The 26,577-nt window shown below is 35.0% G+C and overlaps 1 protein-coding gene across 10 annotated transcripts in view; it reads left to right on the forward strand.

Moving 5' to 3' along the window:
• The window catches only part of HECTD2 (HECT domain E3 ubiquitin protein ligase 2), a 43,654-nt gene extending 20,625 nt beyond the window's left edge, over nt 1-23,029 (forward strand). Inside the window, exons 9-21 of one of the 10 annotated variants that reach the window (XM_069796602.1) lie at nt 944-1,092; nt 2,645-2,768; nt 5,150-5,246; nt 6,151-6,258; nt 8,124-8,256; nt 12,528-12,616; nt 13,730-13,888; nt 14,342-14,416; nt 15,387-15,474; nt 15,732-15,838; nt 17,041-17,156; nt 17,870-18,013; nt 20,452-23,029. In XM_069796602.1, the coding sequence (XP_069652703.1) occupies nt 944-1,092; nt 2,645-2,768; nt 5,150-5,246; nt 6,151-6,258; nt 8,124-8,256; nt 12,528-12,616; nt 13,730-13,888; nt 14,342-14,416; nt 15,387-15,474; nt 15,732-15,838; nt 17,041-17,156; nt 17,870-18,013; nt 20,452-20,572 (1,510 nt within the window). In that variant the 3' untranslated portion in view covers nt 20,573-23,029. Of the gene's footprint in view, nt 1-943; nt 1,093-2,644; nt 2,769-4,614; nt 4,823-5,149; nt 5,247-6,150; nt 6,259-6,999; nt 7,053-7,537; nt 7,649-8,123; nt 8,257-12,527; nt 12,617-13,729; nt 13,889-14,341; nt 14,417-15,386; nt 15,475-15,731; nt 15,839-17,040; nt 17,157-17,869; nt 18,014-20,451 lie in introns of those variants that run through there. The other 9 variants (XR_011326863.1, XR_011326864.1, XR_011326866.1 and 6 more) reach the window with 9 other exon arrangements.
• The last annotated feature ends 3,548 nt before the right edge of the window (nt 23,030-26,577 follow it).

The raw sequence follows: 26,577 nt of genomic DNA on the forward strand, positions 1-26,577 counted from the left end.
GTAATAGAGGTGTGAGAGAGTGTAGTTAGGGCATTAGATTTTAATTAATTGAAATAACTCTAATAGCACCTCACTAATAAGGTCATATGGCTATAACTGCCCAAAGAGTGGCTTTTATGTTGGTATGCATGTTACCTTCCTTATAATGACTGTACAAAAAGTTCAGTCTGGGGTAAAAAATAAAGTTTGAGTGGCCATATTCAAAATTACCTTATCTCCTAGGGAATCTGTTAATAAAGGATTTTCTTCTCTGCAAGGATGGAAATTATATTTCCCTCCCCCACCTTGTAATATGTCTAGATTTGCTTAAAATTGTGGTAGTATATGATTTCATTTGAATTGATGTTTACAAAATAAGGTTTAGCCTCTTGGTTAAGGATGCAATAGGCGTATTGATGTTTTTATTCTTAAAACATGTATTAGAAATCTAAACCATTAAAATAGGAGAGCCCTTTAGGAAAGGATGCTTTAATGTATCCACACATACATATGTTTTGTTGTGATATTATGGAAGTTGTGCAGCACATAATTTAAAATGTGCACTTCTTGCAGGTGTATGAAGTACTTTCCACTCTTTATTCAATAGGACTAAGTATCTCAAAACAAAAAATTCAGGATTCCTCAGTATTCAGATAGTGGAGTGAAATAGCTAAGGATTTTTGTTTTCTTTTTGTTTACTAAAAGTCAAGAACAAGTAATGATTCTATTGCTTTTTTTTTTTTTTATATATCACAGATACCAAAAAGCATAGTTAGGCGTGCACTGAAGAGCATTGCTGTGGGGCAATATTTAAAAGCATGCTTCTTCAAACTTCATATTTAGAATTTTGTTTTTATGTATAGGGCAAAAGCATGTTTTTTAAAAAATAACATTGAAATCTCATAATATAAACTCTAGTGTGGACAGTGATCACATGAGAGTAACTGCAGCATGTTTGTTTTAGGATTTCACAGAGGAGGTTCAAGCAGCTGGTGGACAGGTTACTGCAATTTATTTCTTTACGCCTCTTTCCTGCAAAACCTGAAGAGTTTCCACCTATGGTGAAATGTACCTGGTGGATTCCATCAGCAACCAAAGTCCTGGCTTTATTTAGTAGGTATTTTTCTTGAACTGTGTATGTGTATGTATGTATATGTATATATATGTACATATGTACATTCGTGCGTCTATTATATACATAGGGGGGCGGGGAATAGTTTATACCTCTCCTGTTCTGGGAGAGACTGACAATGATGGTGGCACAGTATGAACTACAATAAAATGCTGAAAAGTAGTAAACAACAAAAAACATCTTTACTGGCAAGTCTTCATACTTGCTTTCCAGTAGAGGATAATTGCTATGCATCATTTTCCTGTACTAACAACTGAAGATCGTTCAAACAAAAACCCACAAAAGTAACCAATGGTTAAGGTTTCCCTTAGATTTATAAAAGAAACTGTTTTAAATGTGTAATTACCAGAATTTCTTCTGTACCTGGCTTACCCCCCACAGAAGTATTTCTCATCTAAGAGAAGTTAGGCAATGCATATGCCTCTTGAGTCCAGAACTACAGCTTAAAGTAAATCCTTGTCCAGTTCAACATAGAGCACAGCAAATTGAACCACTGGAAATGCAAACCTCCTTGACTCATGCCCAATAGCTTAATGATTAGAACATTTACTATGGAAATGGGAGGCTTAAGGTCAGTCCCCTTTTCTCAAGGGGTAAAAACCCTTTCTCCTTTCTAGGAGAAAACCACCAAGGGAAAATTAAGTTTGGAATAAGGATGTTTTTATTTCACTGTCAACTTAATACTTTTATTTAAAAGCATTCTATACAGCCCTGCCTATCCAGAGCAACATTTTAGACACATAAGCTCAACTGTATCTAAAACCAAGATGTGTTGTCTAGTCATCTATGAAAGAGTTGCTAATTCCTTAACTCTCGGAAAAGGGATATTTAGTAATTCAAAATACACTACTTTGATCAAAATTAAATTACATTTAAGTGCAAATAGAGAAAACTTTTAGCGATTTGATATTATGTGAATATTACATAATGACATAGGCAGCTTAAATGTGAATTGATTTTCTTCACTTGGTCAAGTACTTAATTTTTGTGCTGGTGAATCTAGACGGTATAGTAGTTACCTGAGGAAATAGGTGTACCTCTGCATACTATGTTTTGTGCCCCTTCCTCTCCATCCCTTTTGCAAACAGGCATCCAACTCAAACAGTCATTATCAAAAAGATAATTGTTAACTTGAAAGCATGTAGATGTTACATGCATAGTTATATTTGAAATTAAATGAAGGTGTTTAAGAAATCCATCTATCAAACTGCTTTTTCATTGATTTTAGCAGAACGTAGCATTCTTTATCCATGAAACCTTAACTTAGTGTATATCATTAAGTGGGCTAGAGTCAAATGGAGGTTCTCTTATCGTAAATGGGCTGAACTAGGGGTTTACTATTTCCTACAGCAGTTATACGATGTCATATGGTGTTATGTTATAGCTGTAATTCTGGCTGTAGCTAAAACTGAGACAAAGTTATTAGTAGCTGATTTGGCTTAAAGTTTCTGAGGTCACTGGTGCTCAGGATACCTAGAAAACAGATGCGCCAAATCCAGGCAGTATTTTAAGACTTTTGTTGTTTTTTTGTAGATGCTGCAAATAGTCTGGTCAGTCCTCCTCTTATTTCATATACGGATTTCTATAATTCTACACTTGATCATATTGATCTTATGGAAGAATATCATAACTGGCAATGTTATGGAAATTCTCACAGGTAAGAGGAATAACTGGTTGTTTCTTGTTAAGTAGTATTTCAAAGCAGTGTATCTACACTGTGTATATCTGTCATATATAGTGTATATATAGTGTGTGTATGTATGGTATACATACCCCTTATGTGTGTATATATAGCCACATCAAATACTGTATTTTATTGGAAAAACATAGGATAGCTACTACTTGCTACACTTGCTACTGCATGGATGCGAGATTGGCTGTAATAAACCTCATTCTGCCTTTGCAAACTGGAGAAAAGATGTAAAATATAGATGATAATAATACGAGTGTTTTATTTATTGGCATAGACTTCTAATTGTGTTTTACTACAAACATATTTTATCCTCCAATATATTCATAGAAAGTGGTGTTGTGTGCATACTTACCACTTGATGATGAAAATGTATCTAATTACCTGTATATATGTGGCTCTGATCATATTTGTTCCAGTGAAATCAATTGTACTACTTCTGTTACATGAAAATAAACACAGAAGTTAAATCTTTACAGACTCAAAGCTTGCAAAGGTATTTCTCTTCTTGTGAGAGTCAGCCAGCAGTATGATTTAGAAACATCTAGAGAAACAGGCGTTTCATCTTTCTGCTAAAGTTTAAAATCTTATTAACGTTTTCTTAATTAAAATTTTATTTTGTGTAGCTGTATTTTTCAGCATATCAGTATGTATCACTCAGTCTTTACAGCTTGAATCACAAGATCAATTAAAATTTCCCGATATTTCAAGACTTTTCAGTTAGCTAATTTAAGACATCAGAAATCCGAATGTAGCTTTTTGTTTATTGCATGTGCAATTTTCCTTGCCTTTAGCAGCAGTTGAGTAAAAATTGGAGAGCATAATTTGCTCCACCAAAGCAGGTATTTTAGGTTAGGCTTCTGTCTGATACCTGATATTCTGCTTGGGAAGGAACTAAAAAAAAAAAAAACAAAAAACAAAACCAAAAACACAAAACCAAAAACAAAAAAAACCACCAAAACCCATGACACATGATAGCAATAAATGTACGGTAGGCTTTGCATAGTCTCAGTCAAAGCATTGGAATCTGAATACTGCTGAGCCTCAAATTGTCTTTTTTGGTTTTTTGGTTTTGTTTTTTTTCATTGGCACCATCTGGCTGTTTTGGCACCCACATCATTCAAACTTATAAGAGAGCTGTGAGATTTCCACCTGCTCCAGTTCTTTTCACTTAGCTGGGACACTGGGAATTCAATATATATCAAAACAAAGTTTGCTTGATACATAATTTCTGGAGTAGCTGAAGTGCAGACTAGCTGTATTATTCTTAAAGTAAATTTAATTCTTTTACTTTGTTACAACCACGCTTTCTTTCAATTTTACATCTTTTAACTCTGTGTTGTTCCCCTTAAAAAAAACAAGTAAACAACAACAAAAAAAATCCAACAAAGAATCACAAGACTATATGCGTAGAACTAAGAAGGCCAAGTAGGAGCAAGTCCTGGTTTACCTTCCGTGTGAAATATTTTGAAATACATAATTCTTTGAACTAAGTCAACACTCCTTGGTAAAACATTTTGGATTAGGATTTCCAGGAGACCAAGTGAGAATATTTTTCCTCATTTTCCTTTCTTTCCTAAAGACATTAGAATCCAGAGCTTCTCACAGGCAGGATTAGGATTCAGGGTGCACATGCAGTCTGGATTGAAGATACACACATAGAGTCTGAAGGTCTGGGTATTTCATTATGAACTGCTAGGTGATGCGTGAGCTAAATCAACAAAAAACTTAGCAAAATAACCAGTAACAAAAAAATCTTTTACCTTGATTATTTCTGAAGTTTTTCAAAATTATTTGTATTATTTTATTGCAGTGGAATGTGGCTGTGATCTGATATTTTAGAAGTCCTACACACTTGTAACCCCGGGTTAGATCTGAAGGACATGTGGAAAATCAGTTCCTTTGAAAATCAGTTCTGCAGCAAATAAGCCAAACCAGAAGTATTTCTACTGTGTACCTAAGAATGCTGCACTGAGCTGTTTTTCTTGTATTAAATAAAAAGATATTATCATTTTCTTTAATTCAGTGTAACCATTAAGATTTAGTATTTAAAGCAGAAGATGAATGTTTTTTATTTGGTCTGTTGATAATGATAAACAATAAAAAGGAGCTTTATTGAGGGTAAGTATTATTACTAATCACAATTTCTAGTAGTATTTGCAAATAACTGAATTGAGTATCTATGTATACAACACAAAAAACCCAGCAGCTATTTGGAAATTACTGTCAGTAGAGGGAAGGTAATTACTGAATGATAATGCAAAGATTCATTCCTATATTCTTAAATAGACAATAATATGCTAGGTGCTAAAAAGGAAATATTTTCTCTTCTTTTCTCTTACTGTTAGGTTTTCTTTCTGTCAATACCCATTTATTATTTCTATAGCGGCAAAAAAAGTTATTATTCAAAGGGATTCAGAACAACAGATGATAAGTATTGCACGGGTAAGTCATTTAGTGGTAAATGTTTGTGTCTCATCCATTGGTATTTTGTAAGTTTTTGTTAGATTGATATTACATACAGCCTTTCATCACACCTTCTAGCATTTCGGACTACCCTGAAAAAGAACTTGAGCCATTTTACTATTACTAGTCTACAAATGTCCATGCTGGATTCTCTCAATATTTTTTATTTTAATGTGCTTAGTTTCAGGATGCTTATAAATTCCAATGTTGTGGAAAAAGAGTTACAGTAATTTTTACTCTTTTATCTTTTTTGAGAAACCAGCGTAATGTGCTAGCATGTTAAATTAACAAGATAATTAAGGAAGAAAAATTCCATGAGAATTTTGGACTGTTTCCTATTTTATTCTTTGAAGATATGTTGTCATGGAAGACCAAAATGTAACTGTATGCTCACAAGTCACAGAAGAGGTACTGCTTCTGGGTGGCCTCTTCTGTTTTGAAAGCGGCATTGTCTGCCTCCCCCAGTGGTAATTTTCTTCAGGTGCTAGGTGATAACTGATTTCCTCGGTGCTCAATGTGACAGCACCACCAGCTATCCATTCCTGTCTTGCTGGATGTGTCTTGTGAATAGCTAAGTAAAGCACAAGCCAGTCTCCGGAATCTTATGGGTATGTTTTTAACTATTTGGGGAATTTAAAAGATTGCTGCACAATTGCTGCCTTCTTGTTGAACTTACTGATAAGTTAGTTCGAATATGTTGTAAATGCTATCTGCAGTAGAAAAGAAATTGCTCTCCATCTCTTAGAAGATATTGAAGCAGCTATCATATTAGGGTAATGTCTTTAATGCAAGATACTAAGGACTTTTTACATTTAAGAAGTGTGGTACTTTGTTTTTTAAATAAAGATACTGCATGTATAATGTTTCTTTTTCATTCAACTAGCAAAGCCTTGTGGATAAAGTCTCTCGCAGACAGAAACCTGACATGAATATGTTGTTCCTAAATGTGAAAGTGAGGAGGACACACCTTGTTAGTGATTCACTTGATGAGGTAACAAAAAATCTAATTAAATGGTGTGTTGCTGCAGAATAGCTATTGCACTTAGATTTCAGTTTGGTAAGTCATATTTAAATCTGTCTGTGCTAAGAGATTGGGAATATAACTGTGTAATACTAAATAAAAAGAAGTGAAATACTGTCACAATAGCAGTGCTGCAGAATGGATTGGGTTAGACATTCTGAACTTTATTTTCTGCCCTCATACTGCTCCATAGTTAGGCCCATAATAAGCATACATGTTCGCATGCCACGCAGTATGTATTTGTGTCTGCCATTTGTGTCTTAAGAATAGAGTGCATAATTATCAGGTTATGTAGAACTTGGTTCCATGATAGGAGCATGAATAGTAAGTGACTAATCACTAATGAGTTTGTTCTGTTCTAATTCTTGGAATACTTTTATTCTTTTCCTTCACTGACTTCTCTGTTGTATAAGAATTATTTTAGGCTTTCTTAAGTTCTTATCTTGATTTTAACTAATTCATCACATCATTAAATGTAACTTTTCCTTTTTTAGAAATGAAACAGATGTGTCCATTAAAGTAGGCAATTCTTCAGTATCCACTGAACCTTGCTAATTAACTTTATTTAATGAAATCTCATTCCCTACTCTTTCTCAACACCAAAAACAGGATGATGATGTTGAAAAATAAGTCCAAGTAGTGGAAACAAGACAAAACAAATTCTGATTACTCATGTTCAGAAAATATAAGTTTAAACTTTTTTTTTCCTAGATTAAAGCCTGTCCATTTCGGCCTTCTCTCCTAAGATAGAAGAAATATGAGTGGTAATACTGCTTTCTTTCAGGCATTGTAGGGTTTTTTTTACCACACTGAAATAACCAAGAGCAACTTCAAGAGTTCTGATAGCCAAAATATTCTCCTATTTATTTCTGATGTTTTCTTCTGCCCATCTCAAGGATGAGTAAGAATGTATAATATTATCCATATTCTCAAAAGTGTGGGAAATGGAAGGTAGAGGAAAGATGTGTTATTTGTATTTCAAATTTTAAAAAATTAATTTGCAAGGGAAAATCACTTCAGCTAATAGGTAGTTTGTATCAAATAATACAAATAGTTATAAAATTTGTGCAACAGGAATTTACTTGAGCAGCTAACAACATAGAAATTATTTTAGCACATGCATCTTCCTGACTGGTTTAAACACTTTCTGTGGACCTGGCTAGTAATTAATGATTTAAAGAAGAATTGTACAGGGACTTGATCTGAAAGATCACTGCTGATTGTGAAAGGCTGTAATAATTCCTCGCAGGTCTTTTGCATACCTGGATGAAATGCTGTCTCTTAGGACAAAGGAATGAAAAGAGCTTGTTACCATTATCTAAAAAAACAGTCTTACAAAACAGCTGATACTTGCTGGCAGGTATCTTATGCTGAACAGAATGCTGTCCAAATATTGAAAGTTTTAGCTACCTCCTTATTTCTAAATATCTATAGAGGATGTCTGATTCTTTTTTTTTTTTAATCTATCATTTCTTCCTGGCAGAATGTCTTCTATGTAGGTAAAAATTATATAAGTCCAAAATATTTCAGACAGTCTCAGTTCATTGTATCTAGTAGCGTATTAAAAGTCTGTTTGCGTACCACCTAACTTCTTTTCAATCCTAGAGAGTGGCACCATATGCAAGGTAGTTGATGATGTCAAGTAATCATGATTGTTTTGCTTCTGCAATTCAATCATTGTTTTAATATAGTTTTGACCTATTAGTAGCAGATGAAGCAAATTACTAGTTTAAACAAAGCAAGAGTGGTAGAGACAGAGACGTGTACTCTATGCCTAGAGGTAGTGACAATATGTTAAATCTCCTTTTTCTTCTTCCCTACCTGTTTTGCAATAGCTAGCAAGGAAGAGGGCAGATCTGAAAAAGAAGTTGAAAGTCACATTTGTAGGGGAAGCTGGTCTTGATATGGGTGGCCTGACAAAAGAATGGTTTCTTCTTCTGATTCGCCAGATTTTTCACCCAGATTATGGTGAGTCCTCATAAATGTTCTTAAGTACAACATGAAAATTTGTTCATTTTAAATTATTATAACAGTGATGGATAAGAATTCTTCAATAATCTAGTATTAGGCAGACCAGTTACTAACTGATGTAAAAACAAAAGCAGGCAAGTTAGAATTGTATATAGATGAGAAGTAGTTTTGGCATAGAGGAAGGTAGAAGAGAGTGGGAAGTACTTGAAGAGTTTTGAAGATACTGGCTCTTGACAAGGAGGTTCAAGCATTGCTGAAAAACTGAGATTTTACTTTAGTAGTATGGCAAAATTAGAGGGTCAACAAATCTCTGATAAATGGAAAGGTTTAGAATTAAAATCAGGATTCAGTTTATTAAGGCTTTAGTCATGCTAAAACTTGTTTTGGAAACTGGAGGCTCAATGTTTATGGTTTGTTAGTATACCTAGGCTAGTAAGCATATTGGATACGAAGCAGGGGGCTTCAAGACTAGCAGTAGAATTTCCTAGAAGTTCTTCCTCTGATATATCTGTGTTGTTACAGTGTTTCCATCTTATCCAGAGACAGGATCTTGATTTACCTCTTGGCAGATGGGAGAAGTCCATCAACTCTTTTATGGAGTAGGACAAGGATAACTTTTATCTGTTATAATTCAAATGGAATAGGGCCTTTTAAAAGGTTGTTTCTATTTCTCTTATGAGTAGAAAACTCATAAGAGTTTTCTATGAGTGTTAGTGAATTGCTAGACCTACTAACAAGCTAAGAATAAGCAAAAGCTATGCAAACCATTGAAACACTGACACTTGTCTGCTCTTGGAAATTTTCTAGAAAGCACATGTACATGTGTGAATCCATTTGTTTGGATTTAAGTACAAGTTTCTTCCATGTAGCTTTATGTTGTTTGGTTGCAATTGGAATATGATATTCCTGCTCCAAAATAGGAATATAGCAGCCTCTGAAGTAGATGGTCTAGCAAATATTGTGGAGGTAAGGCCAAATATATTTGTCACCTGCCATCCTTGCCTCTTTCTTCTCATGCTGCATTTTCTGTTTTTACACTGCCCTCAGCTGTCTTCATATTGCTAGTTTAGGGAGTTTTCCTGTTTTTTGTAAGTAGCTACAGTTGGACGCTGTTACTGTGCTCAGTTCTGGCAAACTGCTGACTCTGGCCTCCTGCGTTATCAGTGGTTTCCGTTTGCGCTGATAGTTGCATTGATGCACTGACAGACACTGATAGTGTCTGCAAGTTCTAGCACTGTTTCTGTGATTAGTATAGGTAGAGGTTTAGTTCTTACTTTAATCTTTGTCATCATATATTCTGTTTGGGGTATCTGTGTGGCCAGTATTCTTAAAGTGGTCTGAGATGCTCTCAGGAGAGAAAGGTCTTCCAGTGAGGTGCAGAGACAGTAGCAGATGTGAGACTGAATGAAATAGCCTGCCTCTGCTGTTACCAGGACCTGTGAGCCCATAATGATATTTGCAGGCCCAAGAGGGGAAAAAAGGGAAGATTTTTTTGAGTAAACAGGAGATTGGAAGACATGAATGAGCATTCATAAACAAGCAGTTCAAGCTTTTTTTGCTGTAGATGGATCTAGGTGGGGTTTTTCCACCACTCTAATGTTTCTCAAATAAGTCAGCTTTCCTCAGCTGTGTGTGGATACATTGCTGATGTTATAATGGGTTAAAGTGTTCCCAGGCTGGCTTTTAAATTAGAAGCATTGATTTCCAGGGACTTCAGCATAACACCTGATAGTTATTGGTAGAATGCAAGAGCTTGTCTGTCTTTGCCTGGAAGTGTTCATGTCCCTTAAATGCATGGTCCTCTGTTGTTTATAGGACTCCTAAAGGTCAGGAGTTTTAAGTCATAAATATGTCCTCAAATCTGAGATCATTATTTGCCTGCAGTCCTTTTTCTAGTAAAAAGGGGTCTGTGTGGAGAGATGACATTTGGTGATATCAACCTTAAGAGGAAACAAAGTATTCTGGAGAAAGTGTTCTGTAAGTTTGACAGTTCTGTTAGTAAAAATGTGTTGTCAGCAGAGCTTGGTAACTGATGAGTTTGGAAACATTCAAGAGTAATATTTTTTTCACCAGCTCTGGCAGGCTTCCTCGCTTTAAAGTGTAAATTCTTTCATTGATACGACTATCAGCCAAATGTGGGAGGAGTTCAGAAATGTTCTTGTCCCTTGGAAAGGGACTGTATACTCTGCTGTCTTTAAGTTGCAAATAATATATATCAGAAGCTTGGAAGGAAAAACAGGAAAACTTCACTGTTATTACCCTTTCCAGGTTAGCTAATCCTGCAGATTTAACCCCTGAAATTAAAGAACTCCCAGTTAACTCAGTTGTCTGCCCTTCTATGTGTGTTACGATGCTTTCTTCATCTCAGTGTGGACAATTAATAAATGGGATTTGAGACTGTCGTGGTTTAACCCCAGCGAGCAACTAAGCACCCTACAGCCACTCAGTCATTTTCCCCCACCACCCAGTGGGATGGGGGAGAGAATCAGAAGGAAAAAGGTAAAACTCATGGGCTGAGATAAGAACAGTTTAATAGAACAGAAAGGAAGAAATTAATAAATATGATAATAACAATAATAAAATGACAATAATAATAATAAAAGGATTGGAATATACAAAACAAGTGATGCACAATGCAATTTCTCACCACTTGCTGACCGATGCCCAGTTAGTTCCTGAGCAAAGATCCCCCCAGGGCAACTCCCCCCAGCTTATATACTGGGCATGACATCACATGGTACGGAATACCCCTTTGGCCAGTTTGGGTCAGGTGCCCTGGCTGTGTTCCCTCCCAACTTCTTGTGCCCCTCCAGCCTTCTTGCTGGCTGGGCATGAGAAGCTGAACAATCCTTGACTTAGTCTAAACACTACTTAGCAACAACTGAAAACATCAGTGTGTTATCAACATTCTTCTCATACTGAATCCAAGACATAACACTATACGAGCTACTAGAAAGAAAATTAACTCCATCCCACCCGAAACCAGGACAGAGACCTATTTTGTTTCAGCATCACTGCTATCTTTCAGTATGTGAACCTTGCTCTGCCTTAGATGCAACTGTTCTGTTGCTTCTGGTAAATGCACTGTCTAAACCTTTTGTGATGAACACCTTTTTGAGCTAAAGTTCAAAAGATAAAGTTAGATTGTTCATATCAAATATGAAGGCAGAGTTTTACCTATGCATCTTCATAAAAACTAGATGTCCCTGAGACTTCAGTTGAATTTTTATTCTTTTTTTAATCCAAAGGAGAGATTATTTTTCCCCAACTTCGTCTTCAAACACAGATACGGTGAGCTACCACATACAAGATGTCCTTAGACCTATTTAGTGCTTTGGTTTGTACACTGACTGTGGAAACAATAACTGTTGGCCTATTCAATCCCAACAAATTGAAACCAGTCATCATGTTTTATCCAATTTACTTCTGCATTGCTGAAGTTAATTTCAGTATTAGTGCACACGTAACTAGAGTGTGTCTTGCTTCTCTGACCAATACTTCCTAGGCATCTTAAAGCTGTTATGTGATTTCATTACATATGTTTTTACTTTCTATCACTCTTTAAAACAGAATGATCCATACATGACGCAAATAGCAGTCAAACTAGTCTATAGTCATGATATCAGTAGGATCTAGATGTCATTTAGACCAGTGAGTGACTTTTTTTAGAGTATTTGTGGTTTGGGGATTTTTTTAACTTCACTGATACAATTTTTTGACTGAAAATATGGAACATACCCCTGTGCTGCTAGTGTGCGTATGTAAGATAAACCTTTTACAGTTTTCTATTCAAAGAAGGTGAAGCTTATGGTATTTGTGTCATGGGATTCGTGCCAGCATTTTTAAAGATTGTCATCTGCTGTTGACCCAGGAAGGGAGGAAGAAATGGATTTACATTGCAGCAAGAAAACTTTTTGTTAGACAGTTCATGTTTCTGGCTGTACAGATGATGAAGTACGGTGAAGAAACAGATTGCACTGAGACAGTGCAGAATATCCACGACTGGAGGCACTGAAGAACACATTGCACCAGCACCCAAGAGGGCTGGTGAGCTTGGGCCTGCTTCGAGCTTGGTACTGCCCTTGGTGGTCCTTGCCCAAGCACCTGCAGGCTCCTGCTGTGGGTGGGAAGACGGGTCTGAGGACCACCATGGAGATACGGGCACTCCTAGCAGCACTTTTAAGGGAGCATATGTGAGAAAGGTGAGGTTTTGTATGACTTTTTATTGAAGCTCAGGCTTTGTAAAGGCCACTGTTCCTGTCCTGCAGGCATGTTCGCCTACCACAAGGACTCGCACTGCCATTGGTTCAGCAGCTTTAAGTGTGATAACTATTCTGAATTCCGATTGGTTGGAGCTGTATCCTTTTATGTCCACTAGACGGTGCTAAACAAACAGCCATTCAATGAGTTGGTACGAGCATGAAATAAAGCATTGATTAAAGCTCATTCAGATGTTGTATATACAAGTGTGTTCCATTTTAAAGGTATAAAAAGAATGTCATTCAAGCAAGTGAACTAAAAATAGGAAGAAAATGGTGGTATGTGGTGCATTTTACAGTCAGAAAATACTAGAATTAAGATTAAACATGCAACTTTTTGTGTATAAGTTGTAATTAAGTTGTAAATTTTTATCTACGTACACCCTTACACCTCTGAGTTTCATTCAGTAAACATAAATGAGCCCATATGCATTAATATTTTAAGTCCCCATTGATCAGTGGGGTGTTGTTTTGTGGGGTTTTTTAACTGAATGGAAGCCACATGCTATTTTGAGCATAAGTTTATTTCCTAGGTTTTCTGTTGTGCTCATTTATGAAGTCCTCAGAAAAATGATTAATGATAATATATGCTTATAACTCCACTAAGATGAGATGATGATGTCCCCATTTTACTGATTGCAGTTGGACCAGATGATTGTTGTAGGTCTCTTCCAACTGAACTGTTCTAGTCTAGTGAGAAGCTGAATTGTGAACTGGATTCTTCTGAGTTTTGGTATCATTTCAAATTTCTTTCACAAGATACACTTAAATGTGCTAGCTGATGAGCTGTAGTGCCAGTACAGGTTGTCTTTATGCTTTTAGATTTATTTAAAAGAAAAATTGCTATATTGAAGTCTCTCTGGAATTTTTGGATTAAAAATATATATCTACAATTCTCTTTAAAAACTTTTTTTCATAACAATACTTTGGAACAATTTATTCTAGGAATGCTTGTGTAGAATATTATGGTGAGGATTCTCAAGTGTTCTGTCAATGTGCATCATGTGACCATTTTAACTACTACTTTTAAAAAACTGCATTTAAAATTATCAGTCAAAAAAAAGAAAGGTAAATAATTTCCATTGCTTCTGTTTGTTTAGCATGTATTGGAGTATGCTGAGTAAAGTCTTAAAATATTTTTTCCAAGTTACTTAAAATACTATCTATAATAAGGATGTGTGGGGTTTGCCCTTAACATTTGACACGTATAGCTTATGGGACTTGCTGTATATAATAGCATTACATTGGATATTCGTTTCCCACCTTGCTGTTACAAGAAATTATTGAGTCCTCCCATTGTTCCCTGTGATCACAACACACTTGTAGGCATCTGTGATGTCACATTAGGTGACCTGTTTCAGATTATGCCCGTAAGTATTATGTTTTTTAAAAGGCTAAATTACTGATTTTAAACCTGTTTTATTTATGTTTAATGCTTGGGTTATAAACTGTTTCAAAACAGCCTTTTTTCAGCACAGGTTGATAAAGTCTCCTTCTGTTGAAAACAGAAATTGTCCATGTTTTCTAGCATGGCAGAATTATTGTTGATCTATTTGAAGTTAGAATACCAAAATCCGATATGAGCATTCTAGACACTTTTTCCGTAGTAAAAAGAAAAATGTAACCATTTATACTGAAATAAAAATAAATAAATATATATACACACATATTAATTAAGCAGTGAGTTTTTCTTTGTGCACTCGTTCGGAACATACAGCTTTTTCCAAGATACCTTCTATATAAAGTAATGATTCTGGCATGTCCTTGCAAAGTACATCACTTAGTTTTGTAGATTTTTTAAAGAGTTTTTACTCATTTTGTAGGAACTGGCTCATGGACTAAGTGAACTTCTATCCTATGAAGGCAATGTCGAAGAGGATTTTTACTCAACCTTTCAGGTCATTGAATGCACAACTATAAGTGATTCTCATATTCATTCAGTAGTTTTTACCAATGTTTCTGCAACGGAGTGGCCCACTACTGTGTGATTGCTGATTGTTTAGAATATAACTGCATGGGCATTAAAGCTTGCTTCAAGACCAGTCTAGTCCTGGGGCATCAGGGCTTACAGAGACTGGCTCCATTACGGGGCTTTAAGCTGTTGTCCTCTGGCAGTGTAGACGGATCTGAATACTGGCTGCCAGGGTCGCATGGCCATCCACCAGTGCATTTCCAGCTCTTTGCTTGCTCTGACAACCATCACCTTGCAATTGGTGACCTGGTTTGTGGAATTCATCTGGCCGCAAAACAGTCCCTTTTCTGTCTAACCCAGAGGCTAGTCAAAGCCTACTCTGGTTATTTTATACGCTTTGTCCAGGAAATCGCACTTGAACAATAGCTTGTTCAAGTTACGGTAGTTTTGCCTGACCTGTATGTCTAACTGCTACTTCAGTGAAGAAAGCCTTTTTCATTTATTCATTGTTTTAGAACACATACTAGTTGGTGAAATTTCATGTTGGTTTATGTATGTGTATTGGACTAGTATTGACCTTTTTTTCCCTCAGCTTTGAATTACATTATTGTCAGACCATATGAGAATTTTTGTAAAGCAGGTACTTTAGAGTTCCTAGGTGAGCTACAGTGTGATGCTCCTAAATTGTTCTTTTCTATGAAAAACTCTGTGGCTCCAGAGCCTGCAGGTCAGTTTGATGTACCACTGTGTAAAAGGGTTAGTTTTTCTACTTTGAATACCAATTTCTTGAGCAATTTGTTGAAAATTGTGGTATTTAACTTTTAAAAACCCCACAACCCTCAGGGATTACAGGATGTGCTGAAGAGAGAGACATGAAATAATAAATACAAGCTTTGTAATTTGTGAGTATATGAATGTATTTTCCAGCATTGACCTTGACTCCTCTTTTTCTCCAGGTTTTTCAGGAAGAATTTGGTGTTATAAAATCTTACAACTTAAAGCCAAATGGAGATAAAATTCCAGTCACAAATCAGAATAGGAAAGGTACTTCAATATGTATCAACTACACATATTTGGTAGATTTAAGTTTGCCCCTTTTTTTCCTTCTTATAAACCTAGGTTTTCTTTAACAAAATGTGCAAATTAAATTACTGTAATCCTTTCTGTTATACCCACCAATTTAATAGCATCTAGAATGAAATGCATTCATTTTTCTTAGTTCAGTACAATTTGAGAGAGCACAACAAATGATTATTTAAAATTATTATGATGTAACAAAATAAAATGTTTTTCTTTTTTAGAATATGTGCAGCTCTATGTTGATTTTCTTCTCAACAAATCAATTTACAAACAATTTGCAGCTTTCTATTATGGATTTCATAGTGTCTGTGCTTCATATGCATTACTGGTAAGAATAAAATGAAACATAACTCTTCTGTTTCAAATATGTGACAATGACTTATCTAAATTAAATTACTCTGGATGATTTTAGGATTTGTGAAGAATCTTGATTAATCATGTAGTTGATTAATCCAACATAAGCAGAAGAAATTAAGCAGGTAATCAGCTGTGCTCTGTAGCATTCCATTGAAAACAGATAAATAAAGCTCCACAAGTTAGGTTTATCAGTATGCATTCACAGACACTTCTCAGGCTCCTGTGTGAATGTTTACAAGGATTCTCTGTATTCCCTACAGTTATGAGCAGCAGAGCAACTATGTCTGTATGCTCTTGAATGACTCCTCTGAAAACACCTATTACTTTTTGCGGGAAGAACACTCAATGAGGTTGAGATTGAACATTCTTCCATATTCAGTCCTGTTTGGCTGTTAGAATGCCTTTTGTAATTTACATCATCCAATGTGCAGTAAGAAGAGAAAGAAGAGGCAATTATAATTTGCATGAGATTTTCTTCATTCCTGTGAAATTAGCGAAGTATGACAGACTTGCAGCAAAGTGAGATGTGACTAACTGCAAGGAAGGTTCTGGAAGGAGATTAAAAATCCATTGAAATGCCGTGACATACTTACATGCAATTTAATGATGTTGTAGTAAATGAATAAGTAGGTTCTGCAGGTGTAAGTTTAGCAGTTGTTAAAACAGTTTATTGTTATATGTATTTGCTTTGCACAGCAGTGTGTACAACCAAGAGTGAAGTTCTGTCAGCCACTGCTACTCATCAACCTCCACTGGGACTTTTCAATGTAAATGAAATGGAAGTTGTAACCAAAATTGAGATCAAAACCCTCCCTCCGAATTCCATACATACAAACTTAATTTTCTTCCTGTCCCGTTTGTAATCTAATCAGATGACAAGCAAGTCAATATAATAAATGCAAGAATGAAAAAGAAGTGAGGAATGAAGGAAATACACTAAAATATGATGTTATCCAGTGATTTGCTTTTTACTATATATAGTAGTAAGAGATTCTTCACAGTATGAGGAATTAATTTTTCTATAAAACATTATGTATCTAGGTTATAGATTTATATTGAATGATACTCTGTTAGTTTTTCTATAATACGAAAAGAAACATTTAATTTGAATCTAGTAGCATCATTTCTCATCTTTAAAAAAAATTTAAATATTTTATCCTTAATTTCTGGCAGCTACTTCGTCCAGAAGAGGTTGAAATTCTTGTCTGTGGCAGTCCTGAACTGGATATGTCCGCTTTACAGAGAAGTACCCAATATGAGGGCTACCAAAAAACTGATCTTACTATACGGTAGGCTTAATTTTTTTCATTCTAATTACATTTTAAATTTAAATTTAAAAACATCATAGAATGGTAGACTGTTGGGATTAATCTCTTTAAGGATAATCTGAGAATGATTGAAGTTTTAAAAATGTATTTCCAAATAAGACAAAGGCACTATTAAATTATCTCTAAGTAGGAAGAGTTAGATCCTTTTAGTTAGATCCTGTTGCTGAATACCTTTAAAAGGTTATGATCAGATTGAAATGGAGATAGCTTAAAAAGAGTAGCCTGAAATCCTGCGTAGTGAAATCTGAGTCTTTATTTTTATTAACCCATCTTCTAAGCATGCTTTTTCTCTTCCAATTCTATTTGATACTAAGGACATTTATATTAGGGAGTAGAAGGTATTTATATTTTTATAGAAAAGTGGGTTTGGGCATCATTTGACAAGACATCATTCCAAAATTCATAAAACATTGTAGTTGTCAAGTCCTTAGGAATTTATTTAACCTTGCAAATTAGGATACTACTGAGTAGACTTTTTTCTAGCATATAGATATATATATTCCTATATATAGTCCTATATATATATATATATATAGTCCTATATATTACATTAATTAAATTCTCAGTAAGTAATATACATTATGTAGTACTTGCAGTTGTATTATTATCCTTGTACTGTTTTGTCGTGAAATTGCATCTTACACTATTTTCTTCTCCCTCTGCCCGGAACATAGATACTTTTGGGATGTAGTACTTGGATTTTCTCTTGACCTGCAAAAGAAGCTGCTACATTTTGCCACAGGAAGTGATAGAGTACCTGTGGGAGGAATGGCTGATTTGAATTTCAAGATTTCAAAGAGTGAAACATCCACTAATTGGTAAGTAGTTTTCTGAGGTTTTAAATTTTTTTCTTATGTTAAGTATTTTCTGGATTATTAAAAATTTTTGTTAAATTATTTCATGAGAGCTCTTATCACTCTTGCATATCTTTTTAAAGAAGAGGAAACTAATGTATAAGAAAGAAACTGCATGGACTCCGTTAGTTTGTCTTCAAAATGTGATTATATCCATTAATTGATTGCATAAATTTTGCAGGTGACCATCTAATACAAAATTGATTCTCCAGTAAATGTTTACATTTGAGGCCAGGAATTCTTTATAGAGATTTTTTACATGTTTTCAATTCAAATAAATTATTTGTTTAATTGTTCCTAACATGACAGCTGAGCTAATGAAAATATACCATGAATCACCACGATTTTTTCTCAATTTGTTGAGTCTGTCATGTATAGCAGCCCCTGCAGTTGCAGAAAATGCTTATGTTCTTTCTTGATGGTCTAAATAAGAATTTTAACATGTATGGCTGAGAAGATGTAGCATTCCTTTAGGGTCTCTGGTGAATAAGTGTATGGCTGATACAGAGGTTGCTCAGAAGAAATAGGAACGAAGCAGCCTTGTAATTTCGTTGTGAAGGTTAAATTGTTCATGCCAAGTTTTTATGTTTCTGGTGGTGTTTTATTTTGTATTGAATTGACTTGAGAAATTCCACATACCTTCCAGCTAGTATTTTCCTTCTCAAGACTGGAGAAAGTCAGTTTAAATAATTTGGAAAGCTGTATAGAAAAGCTTACTGCTCTGAAGCTTACTGCTAAGCAGTAATTACTGGCTTGACCTAGATTCTCAGACATTTAGGGTAATCAAAATGCCTAAATGGAACTATATTTTTAAACTCAAAATTTTGTTGGGTTTTCTGTGGAGAGCTGAATTAAATGCGTAAACAAAATTAATCTGGGGGGGGGGTTAAATTTGGTTTATCTCATTCCTGTGGTATTTCTAATGCTTTATTCAATGAGCTAATTACTGGTTCCTGTAACATGTCAAAGGAACGTTAGGATCCAATGAAAAATGAAGAAAAATCAGTCAATGTTGAATCTCTGTTTAAGTTCATTCTCCTGTAAATTGTTCATTTTCTTAAAAGTGGAAAATGTATTTTTAAATAGTGTGCATTTTAAAATTATGTAGGTCTGTGTTTTGCAAGATAATTGTTGCAGTCAGACTGCCTGTGCAGAGATGAATGTAGACATGCTGGCATTGCATTGCCCACACAATAGGATCAAAAAATATAATAGCAATGAAAATTGCCAAATTAATATCTTGTTTCCCAACTTTCCAAATTCTGAAGCACATGACTCCAGTCTGATTAACGGATCTTTACTTGTTTAAAGGGTGGGGAAGGGAGAAGTCGCTTGAGTTTCCAGATCTGGGGGGATTCCACCCCCTTTCAAGAATGTTTGCTAATGACCAAAGGCCAAGCTGCTGCCATTCAAACGACTAAGGGCTTCAGTGAAAACAGAACTAGGGAGCTTTTGACTCACATACTAAAATTTAACTTTTAAGTGTCCAAGTTTTAGAAATTTTTCAGTGTGTTGGGTTAATTCCAAATGTCAGGTTGAGCTTCAGCTCATTGTCTTTTCCTCTCTCCCCGCAAAGTAATCAGTTGTAGGACAAGTCTATATCCTCAGTGCTGTCCTGCATGTCACTTGAGAACATAAAGGGCAAGAAGATCCTGTAGCTTCTTATTGCCTGTGGCTGTGAGGCAGGATGTTAGTGGCATCTCATACTGGTGGCAAAACAAGGGCTTCCGCTACCGAAGAACAGTTCTCATCAAACTACTCCGTTCTATTAAGGAGCAGAGTTTCCACTGTTTCAGCCAGGCAATCTGAAGAGGTACCTGCAATATATACTTAAACTCAGCTCTCAGAAGAAACTTGCAACTGAAAGTGTGGGTATGGCTAAGACCAAACTTGTGAACTGTTGTTTTTCCAGGGCTTCGGTCAGCTCCTCAGTGCTCTGCACTGAGGCATATGTCTGTAAGGATGTATTTTTACTGAGTTCTGTATCCTTACAGTAACTGTGGTTCATCTAGGTGTCTCTATACCTACTGCAGGACCCACCTTCCTTCTTTATGTTGTGGATTCTGATTATATCCACATTTTGTATTTAGAGAAAAACTGGTTTTGAAGTCATGTGGTACCTGGAGTTTACAAAACCTGGAAGGAGATGTTTCTAACTTAAGGAAAAAAGAAAGGCGGGGAGGGAGTTGCAGGCAAACAAATTCACCTGAGGTGCATATGACCAACAGTGGTGTTATGTGTTCAACAGAACTTGAACCAACAACGTCATTAGGATAAATGTTCCTTTTACAGGTTTTCTTATTTAAGTAATGTTTAACTGAAAATGTGTAGGCAGTTGGCAGTGTTCTGCTTCTATTGTATTATTAAATGTGTTTTGTTGGGGGTTTTTTAATTTATTTTAGGTTACCTGTGGCCCATACCTGCTTCAACCAGCTTTGTCTCCCTCCTTACAAGAACAAGAAGGAACTGAAGCAAAAGTTGATCATTGGAATTTCAAATGCAGAGGGGTTTGGTCTAGAATAAAATGAAATACTTCAAGAACAGCATTTTTATGTAGCATTCACTCTCTTCTAATTGTGCCTTTAAGCTTTTTGTTATGTCTGTTGATACTGTGCCAGTCTTAGCCAACTTAATTTTTTTTTTAATTAAATATGAATTATATGTTTTTTCCTGAATGGCAATATGTTTACTGCTTGCTTTGCCACAGAAAGTAGCTTTCTTCATACAAAAAGCTAGTCTATTTGATAAACACAACCCAACTAATTTCTAAGTTATAGTTTGTTTCTGTTTTTTCTTAATAGCACTTTATCATTAATCATAATTCCTTTACATCGCAGGTATCCCACTGGGAGATAATATACAGAATATTTCTTTATTAGCTGATCCCAGTGGTAGAATGTTTTCAATTAACCTGAATAATAGAAAAAATATAACATACAGCATGTAGCCATATTTTCACAAAGGCAAATAGTAATTTTAGTCTTTATAAAATGTATGCAGTTTTAATATTCTGGTTTTCATTCTCAATGAAACAGGCTGTCTAAGAAGCATGTAAATAACTGCCTGTGAACAAATAGGGTTTTGATAGTGCCATTTACTGCTAAAAAATTATTTTTTATGAATAAGAGGTTTTAGATGTTCTATATTCAGCTTTTACACTTGACTGTACAAGAGCGTTAAAAGGTACTTTTTTCAGCTTGAGGGGATTCAAGTTCAAACTACAGGTATTAAGCAACTTGTATGTTCATTCTTTGACAGCAAACTAACCAGATCTACTGTAGCGTTATAGTAAACAAAACTAGATATTCAAAATAAATTCCACGTATGGTGAAATATTTCAGGAAAAGAATTAAATCCACAACACATGGAGAACTGATATAGTGTATCATGCTATCTTCTTTTTCCAGCAACTTTGTTGAAAGTCTTAAGTAAGCTGTGACAAAAGTCAATACAGTAACATTTCAGAAGAAAGTTGAAGGTTTGGTTAACTTGAAGGCCAGCATTTAAAGACAATGGTTTGTGGTTTTCACTGCATGAACTACATGAGAAGAATTCTTGGTATGCCTGCCCTGAGTTAGTAAATTAGGAGCTGGAAAATAAATTTGTTCTAAAATGCAGATGTAATTACAAGTCTGGGTTTTATTCATTGTATGGAAAGAATTTATCAGCATGCAGTATAGTATTTTTTTAAGATGAATAGCTACTGTGTGTTCTATAGATTTTTCTTTCAGCTGAATGAGGCCCAGATTGTTCAAGACACTTTGGCATCTGTCAGCTTTCCCCATTGACTTCTGCTGGGGCATGGATGCTTAGATATCTTGTAGTATCTGTACTCAATTACTTATTTGCAATACAAGTAAAATATTATATTATTCTTGTTTTCCCTGTCTGTATTATTTACATACAACCAACAGATTTACACATGATGAACAAACTAATCTGCCTAATCCGTAGTTTCAAAGCTGTTGTGGATTTTCTTCAGTAGCTAAGTGTAAATTTTATTTTATTCTATTTCCTACAGAAGGTACTGGTGATTTTACTGTTTTAGTAAAGCAGAGATAAATAGTAGGATATTTTAAAATATTTGGCACTGTATTCATTGTGCTCTCCTTGAAACCAGTAATAAAATTTCCATTTATTTAAGCCTGGAACAAAACTAGGTTAGCACAGAGAGTGTTAAAAGCAGCATTTCGAACCTGTGCATTTTACATTGTTTCTCCCAAATGGAGATTTTAAAATAAATCTTAATTTACAGGATTTCAGATGTTAAGAAATTAATTAAACTTTCACCATTGCACTGAATGAACAAGATAGCTTCAAGCAATGTCAAATTTCTAGCAGCTGAACGTGGATGTAGGTACAAAATCAGGAAACAAACACCTGCCCCTGTTCCCTTTTCTAAAATTGGATTTGTGGAAGGTTGTCTTAGGAATAAGTAGCTACACAGTTTATCTGAATGAAAACACGGCAAATTAGCCAAAATATTTTTTTATGGCTTAAGCCCACTTTTAATAACTATTTATCTATTATTGTTAAAATAAAAGCTTTATCTTCTTATTTTCACTGAATTGCACTTTGCCTTGGGTTTAGTTTTATTTATTGAAGCTTTTTTGATTTACTGTGTAATATTACCTCAGAATTCTAAAAAGGCTATTGTATTTGCATCAGTTTTTAAATAAGATTGTCATTCAATGACATTTTATATATTTCCTGATGTTGATAAATTAAATAGTAAATTTTGTATTTGTTAAATGAAAGCATTGCACTGTATTTATGAAATAAGCCTCTGATCATTTTAGAACTTTTCCTCAATGATGTTTTGTTGTTCTTTTGTCTTGCCTTGTAATCCAGCAAATCTTTTTTTATCTCCATCATTGTTTTGTACCGTACAAATGAAATCTGGTTTGTATAAACTTGTTCATTACTAAGTATCTATTTTTATGTATTAAAATTGTGCAGTCATTAAATCAAATATTTCAATTTCTGTCTTGTCTTGTTTAATTTCAGATTTTGATCTTAATGAGTTTTAAAATATGATCAACTTATCTGCTTTTGTCTTATTTTTCTTTTGAAAAGTTTTCTTTACAGTAACAGTTTCGCTAAAACATTGCATGGCTCACTGAAAAAGAAACTGAGTTTCAACTACCAGACATACACCCAGCAGTATATTCAATGTTTATAGTCAAAATTACAGGTGTTCTAGTGCGTGCCATGGTGTAATAATGCTGTAAAATAGCATGGATCCTGAACTTAATTTTCCTTGGTTTTTTATTTCATCAGTTGCAAGATTACTTGGAGGTACAAGGAGAGACAAAGCCAAGCTGTTGTATGTTTTATCTTTTTCTGACTAATTTTAACATTAAAATTGGGAGGGGCAGGTAACAAGAACATCATGCTTTCTCCTGGACACAGGTCCTGATCACAGGACTAATTAATACCTGACCAGATGCAAACTTGCTTCTTGTCTCCTTTGTACCACTCAAGTTACCTACAGGTGGCAGCAAAGATGAGGATTGAAACCACTTAATTAGATGTCAGACTTTCCTCTTAACTAACAGTAGATATTGTAAATACAATAATGAAGAAAAAAGTTATAAATGTATATCACAAATAATTTCAGAATCACAGAATCAGCGAATATAAATTGGCTTCTAGCAAGTTTGTGGAGGAGGGAGAAGCAGTTGCTTCTGTCTAGCATTGGGTTTTGAAAAAGTCTTCTCTTTCCATGGAGAGTTTTCTAATGTGTTATTGGGGTCAGTGAGAGACTGTGCCAAAGACTCAAAGAGAGGAGATTGATTGTTACTGATCTCTGAATAGTCAATAGCTCAAGACTGATACTTAGAAAGAGGTTAGAAAACCTAGCTTGCTTTGTCCTGCTCCAACTAGGGATCAGATGGCTAGTGCTGGGACTTAAAATTGAAATGCAGTATTTCCTTTTGATTTTTTGGCCAAAAGTGGTGATATTCCTTCTCTGTAGTTGTAGTTGGTAGTGGTACTGGTTGACTTGCTCCAAAAGCAAATGCTGAATCTGTTGTTATTTTTCATAGCTGTGGTATTTAATATTCTTTCAGAATCCTTCCCTGAAAAAACTGAAATATCTTAAAGGTCTCTCAAAGCCTTTGTTTTCATGTCCTGACTGGCAGATTGTAAGAGCATTTGTTTTTCCTTCTAGAGCACCTAGTTCTTTTCCAATAAAATTTCTTCTTTTGTTTGGGTCAAGTAATTTTCCATTCTATTTGGATTTTTTTTTTCTTTTTCTTCAGGATCTGTGCTGTTGTAAGTGTTGTTGAAGGTCCTTGCACTTTTAAAGATTCATAGTGTCTAGAAAAATAATAACAGGATGGCTTGGACTGCTACAGCTGTTTCACTTGTGTTAGAAATGTTCTAATTCATAGTCAGGTGGGTTTTGTTGTTAAATTAATGAGAACAAATGGGCCCCCAGAGATCTGCACCTTTCAAATTGTTAATTAAATTCGTATTAAAGTCTTTAAACTGCAATGGCTTTATGTAAAATATAACAGGGGAACAGGTATGGCAAGCGTTATTATAGTTTGATACAGTTAGTGTGTTCATAACTGTAGAATGTAGAATATTTGATTCAAAAATAATTTGTTTGAAGAACTACATTTAGGAAAGAACTCTGAGGTCAAGGAAGATGGAGAGATGTCTCTGAGGATCTGGTAGAGTAGTTGCTCATTAAATTCTTGAAGGGTGGGAGAAGTTCACATAAGTTGGGCAGTACCTAACATAAGTTCAGTTCTGGTTTCTTCTGCAGGGTTAAATGTTAAATAATACCTATACGTGTAAGAATAGAATATATACATTAAGGGATTTGGGTTTTTTTGTTTGTTTGTTTGTGGTTTGTTTGTTTGTTTGTTTGTTTATGTTCTACCACAGCAAGGCTTCGTTTACCGTTTTTCTTTTTGGCATCAATTTTTATTATTTGATATTTGTAGTGAGTGATGAATAGGTTTTTACTTTCTGATGCACTATTTTCTTCCCATGAGAGTTGTCCTAGATTATGTAGATGTATGATGGTCAGGTTTAATTTACGGGCTTCTTGTTTATATGGTGATTTAACTCTATAGCATGCTTTCATATTAACCGGGAGAAACGCATCTGTTCTCACAGAGTCCTTAGTATCTTTACGCTAGCATCTCTGGCTGCCACCACACTATGGATAATAACAATCCAGCCTCTGCTGGCCTCTTGTAGGCATTATCAGAACAGAACTATTTGTAACTATGTGTAAGTTAATTCAAACCATCTTGTCAATGAGTGAATTTACTCTATATACATTCAATCTCTTTGCTGTAGCAGAGAGCTAGAATATTCATTTATTTTGCTATTCATTTCATGTCAGTAGCGAAGGGTGGGAACTGTGTTCTGTCCACTGGAAAATCAATCCAGCTGGATATAAAGTAGCCAAAGCACAGTCATTTTGCAGACAGTGTGGTTTAAACTCAAACATGCAAGTCTTGATTTTGGTTGTCTTGTAGTGATTTTATGTAACCTCACACACCGTATTTTCAAGGACTGTGGCGGTAGCATGTATACTGCTTGGGGGTTTTAATAGTTGCCCCTGATTAGTAGGAAGGAATGGGTAGATGGGCCAGTAACATATGCCACTGTGAGCAGAGAAGGCACTTAATTTTGTCATCTCACACATCTACTTTACAGAGGGATCTTTTCCCTAATCTTTCTGGATTCCAAGATGGAGGAATATCCCACTCAGATTTTAAAATTCCCTGATAAGACATGTTCTGTGAAACTAAATGCATCATACTGATTCTTAAACATTTCCCTTCATTAGTAGAAAAATTGATTAAACATGGCAGATAAATGACCTATGTAAAATAGAGATGAGCACAGGAAAAATTTGGTTAGTAGCAGAAGAGGAAAATCTACTTTCTTATACAGTAGTTCTATAGAATTGCTTTTGAGTTGCAGAAATCTAATTTTATTCCCTTAACTGATGAGGTTTAATTATTCTAGAGAATAATAGAGAGTTTAAGAGCTGAAATTATTTTTCTTTAATTCAATCACCATGTTAGATTAAGGTAAAACTTGGGTAAACTGTAATATTTTCCCATGTGTGCCTCTGTATAGTGCTTACTGCATTGTCTAATTGTACTGAAATCAATAAAATGTTCTGCAGCACTTTTCTTTCAGAACTCTAACTTTTGTGGCAATTTTTACAGTGAAAGAAAAGTTTTCCCAAGCATGGAAAGCACTTGGTATTCGTTCAAACTGAAGCTTTTAAAGTAATAACATAATTTGTTTCTGTTGCATATAAACAATCTCATTGTATTTTGGTTTGGGTGGTTTTGTTTTAGGATTCAGAATCTATTCAATATCCTATTTCTGTGTATTGATTGAAATGCATTAAGCAATTATCTCAAGTGGCACATTCTGGAAGGTGAAAACTCTTTGCAGTAGCCTGTGCTGCTGGAGGTGACTATAAATCTGTGAAGAGGATTCCAAGTTAATAATTTGTTACTTTGCTCTATTAGTTGCCAGATAGGGGC

This window comes from Haliaeetus albicilla, chromosome 11, assembly GCF_947461875.1.
Source record: "Haliaeetus albicilla chromosome 11, bHalAlb1.1, whole genome shotgun sequence".
In the NCBI taxonomy this organism is placed as follows: domain Eukaryota; kingdom Metazoa; phylum Chordata; class Aves; order Accipitriformes; family Accipitridae; genus Haliaeetus; species Haliaeetus albicilla.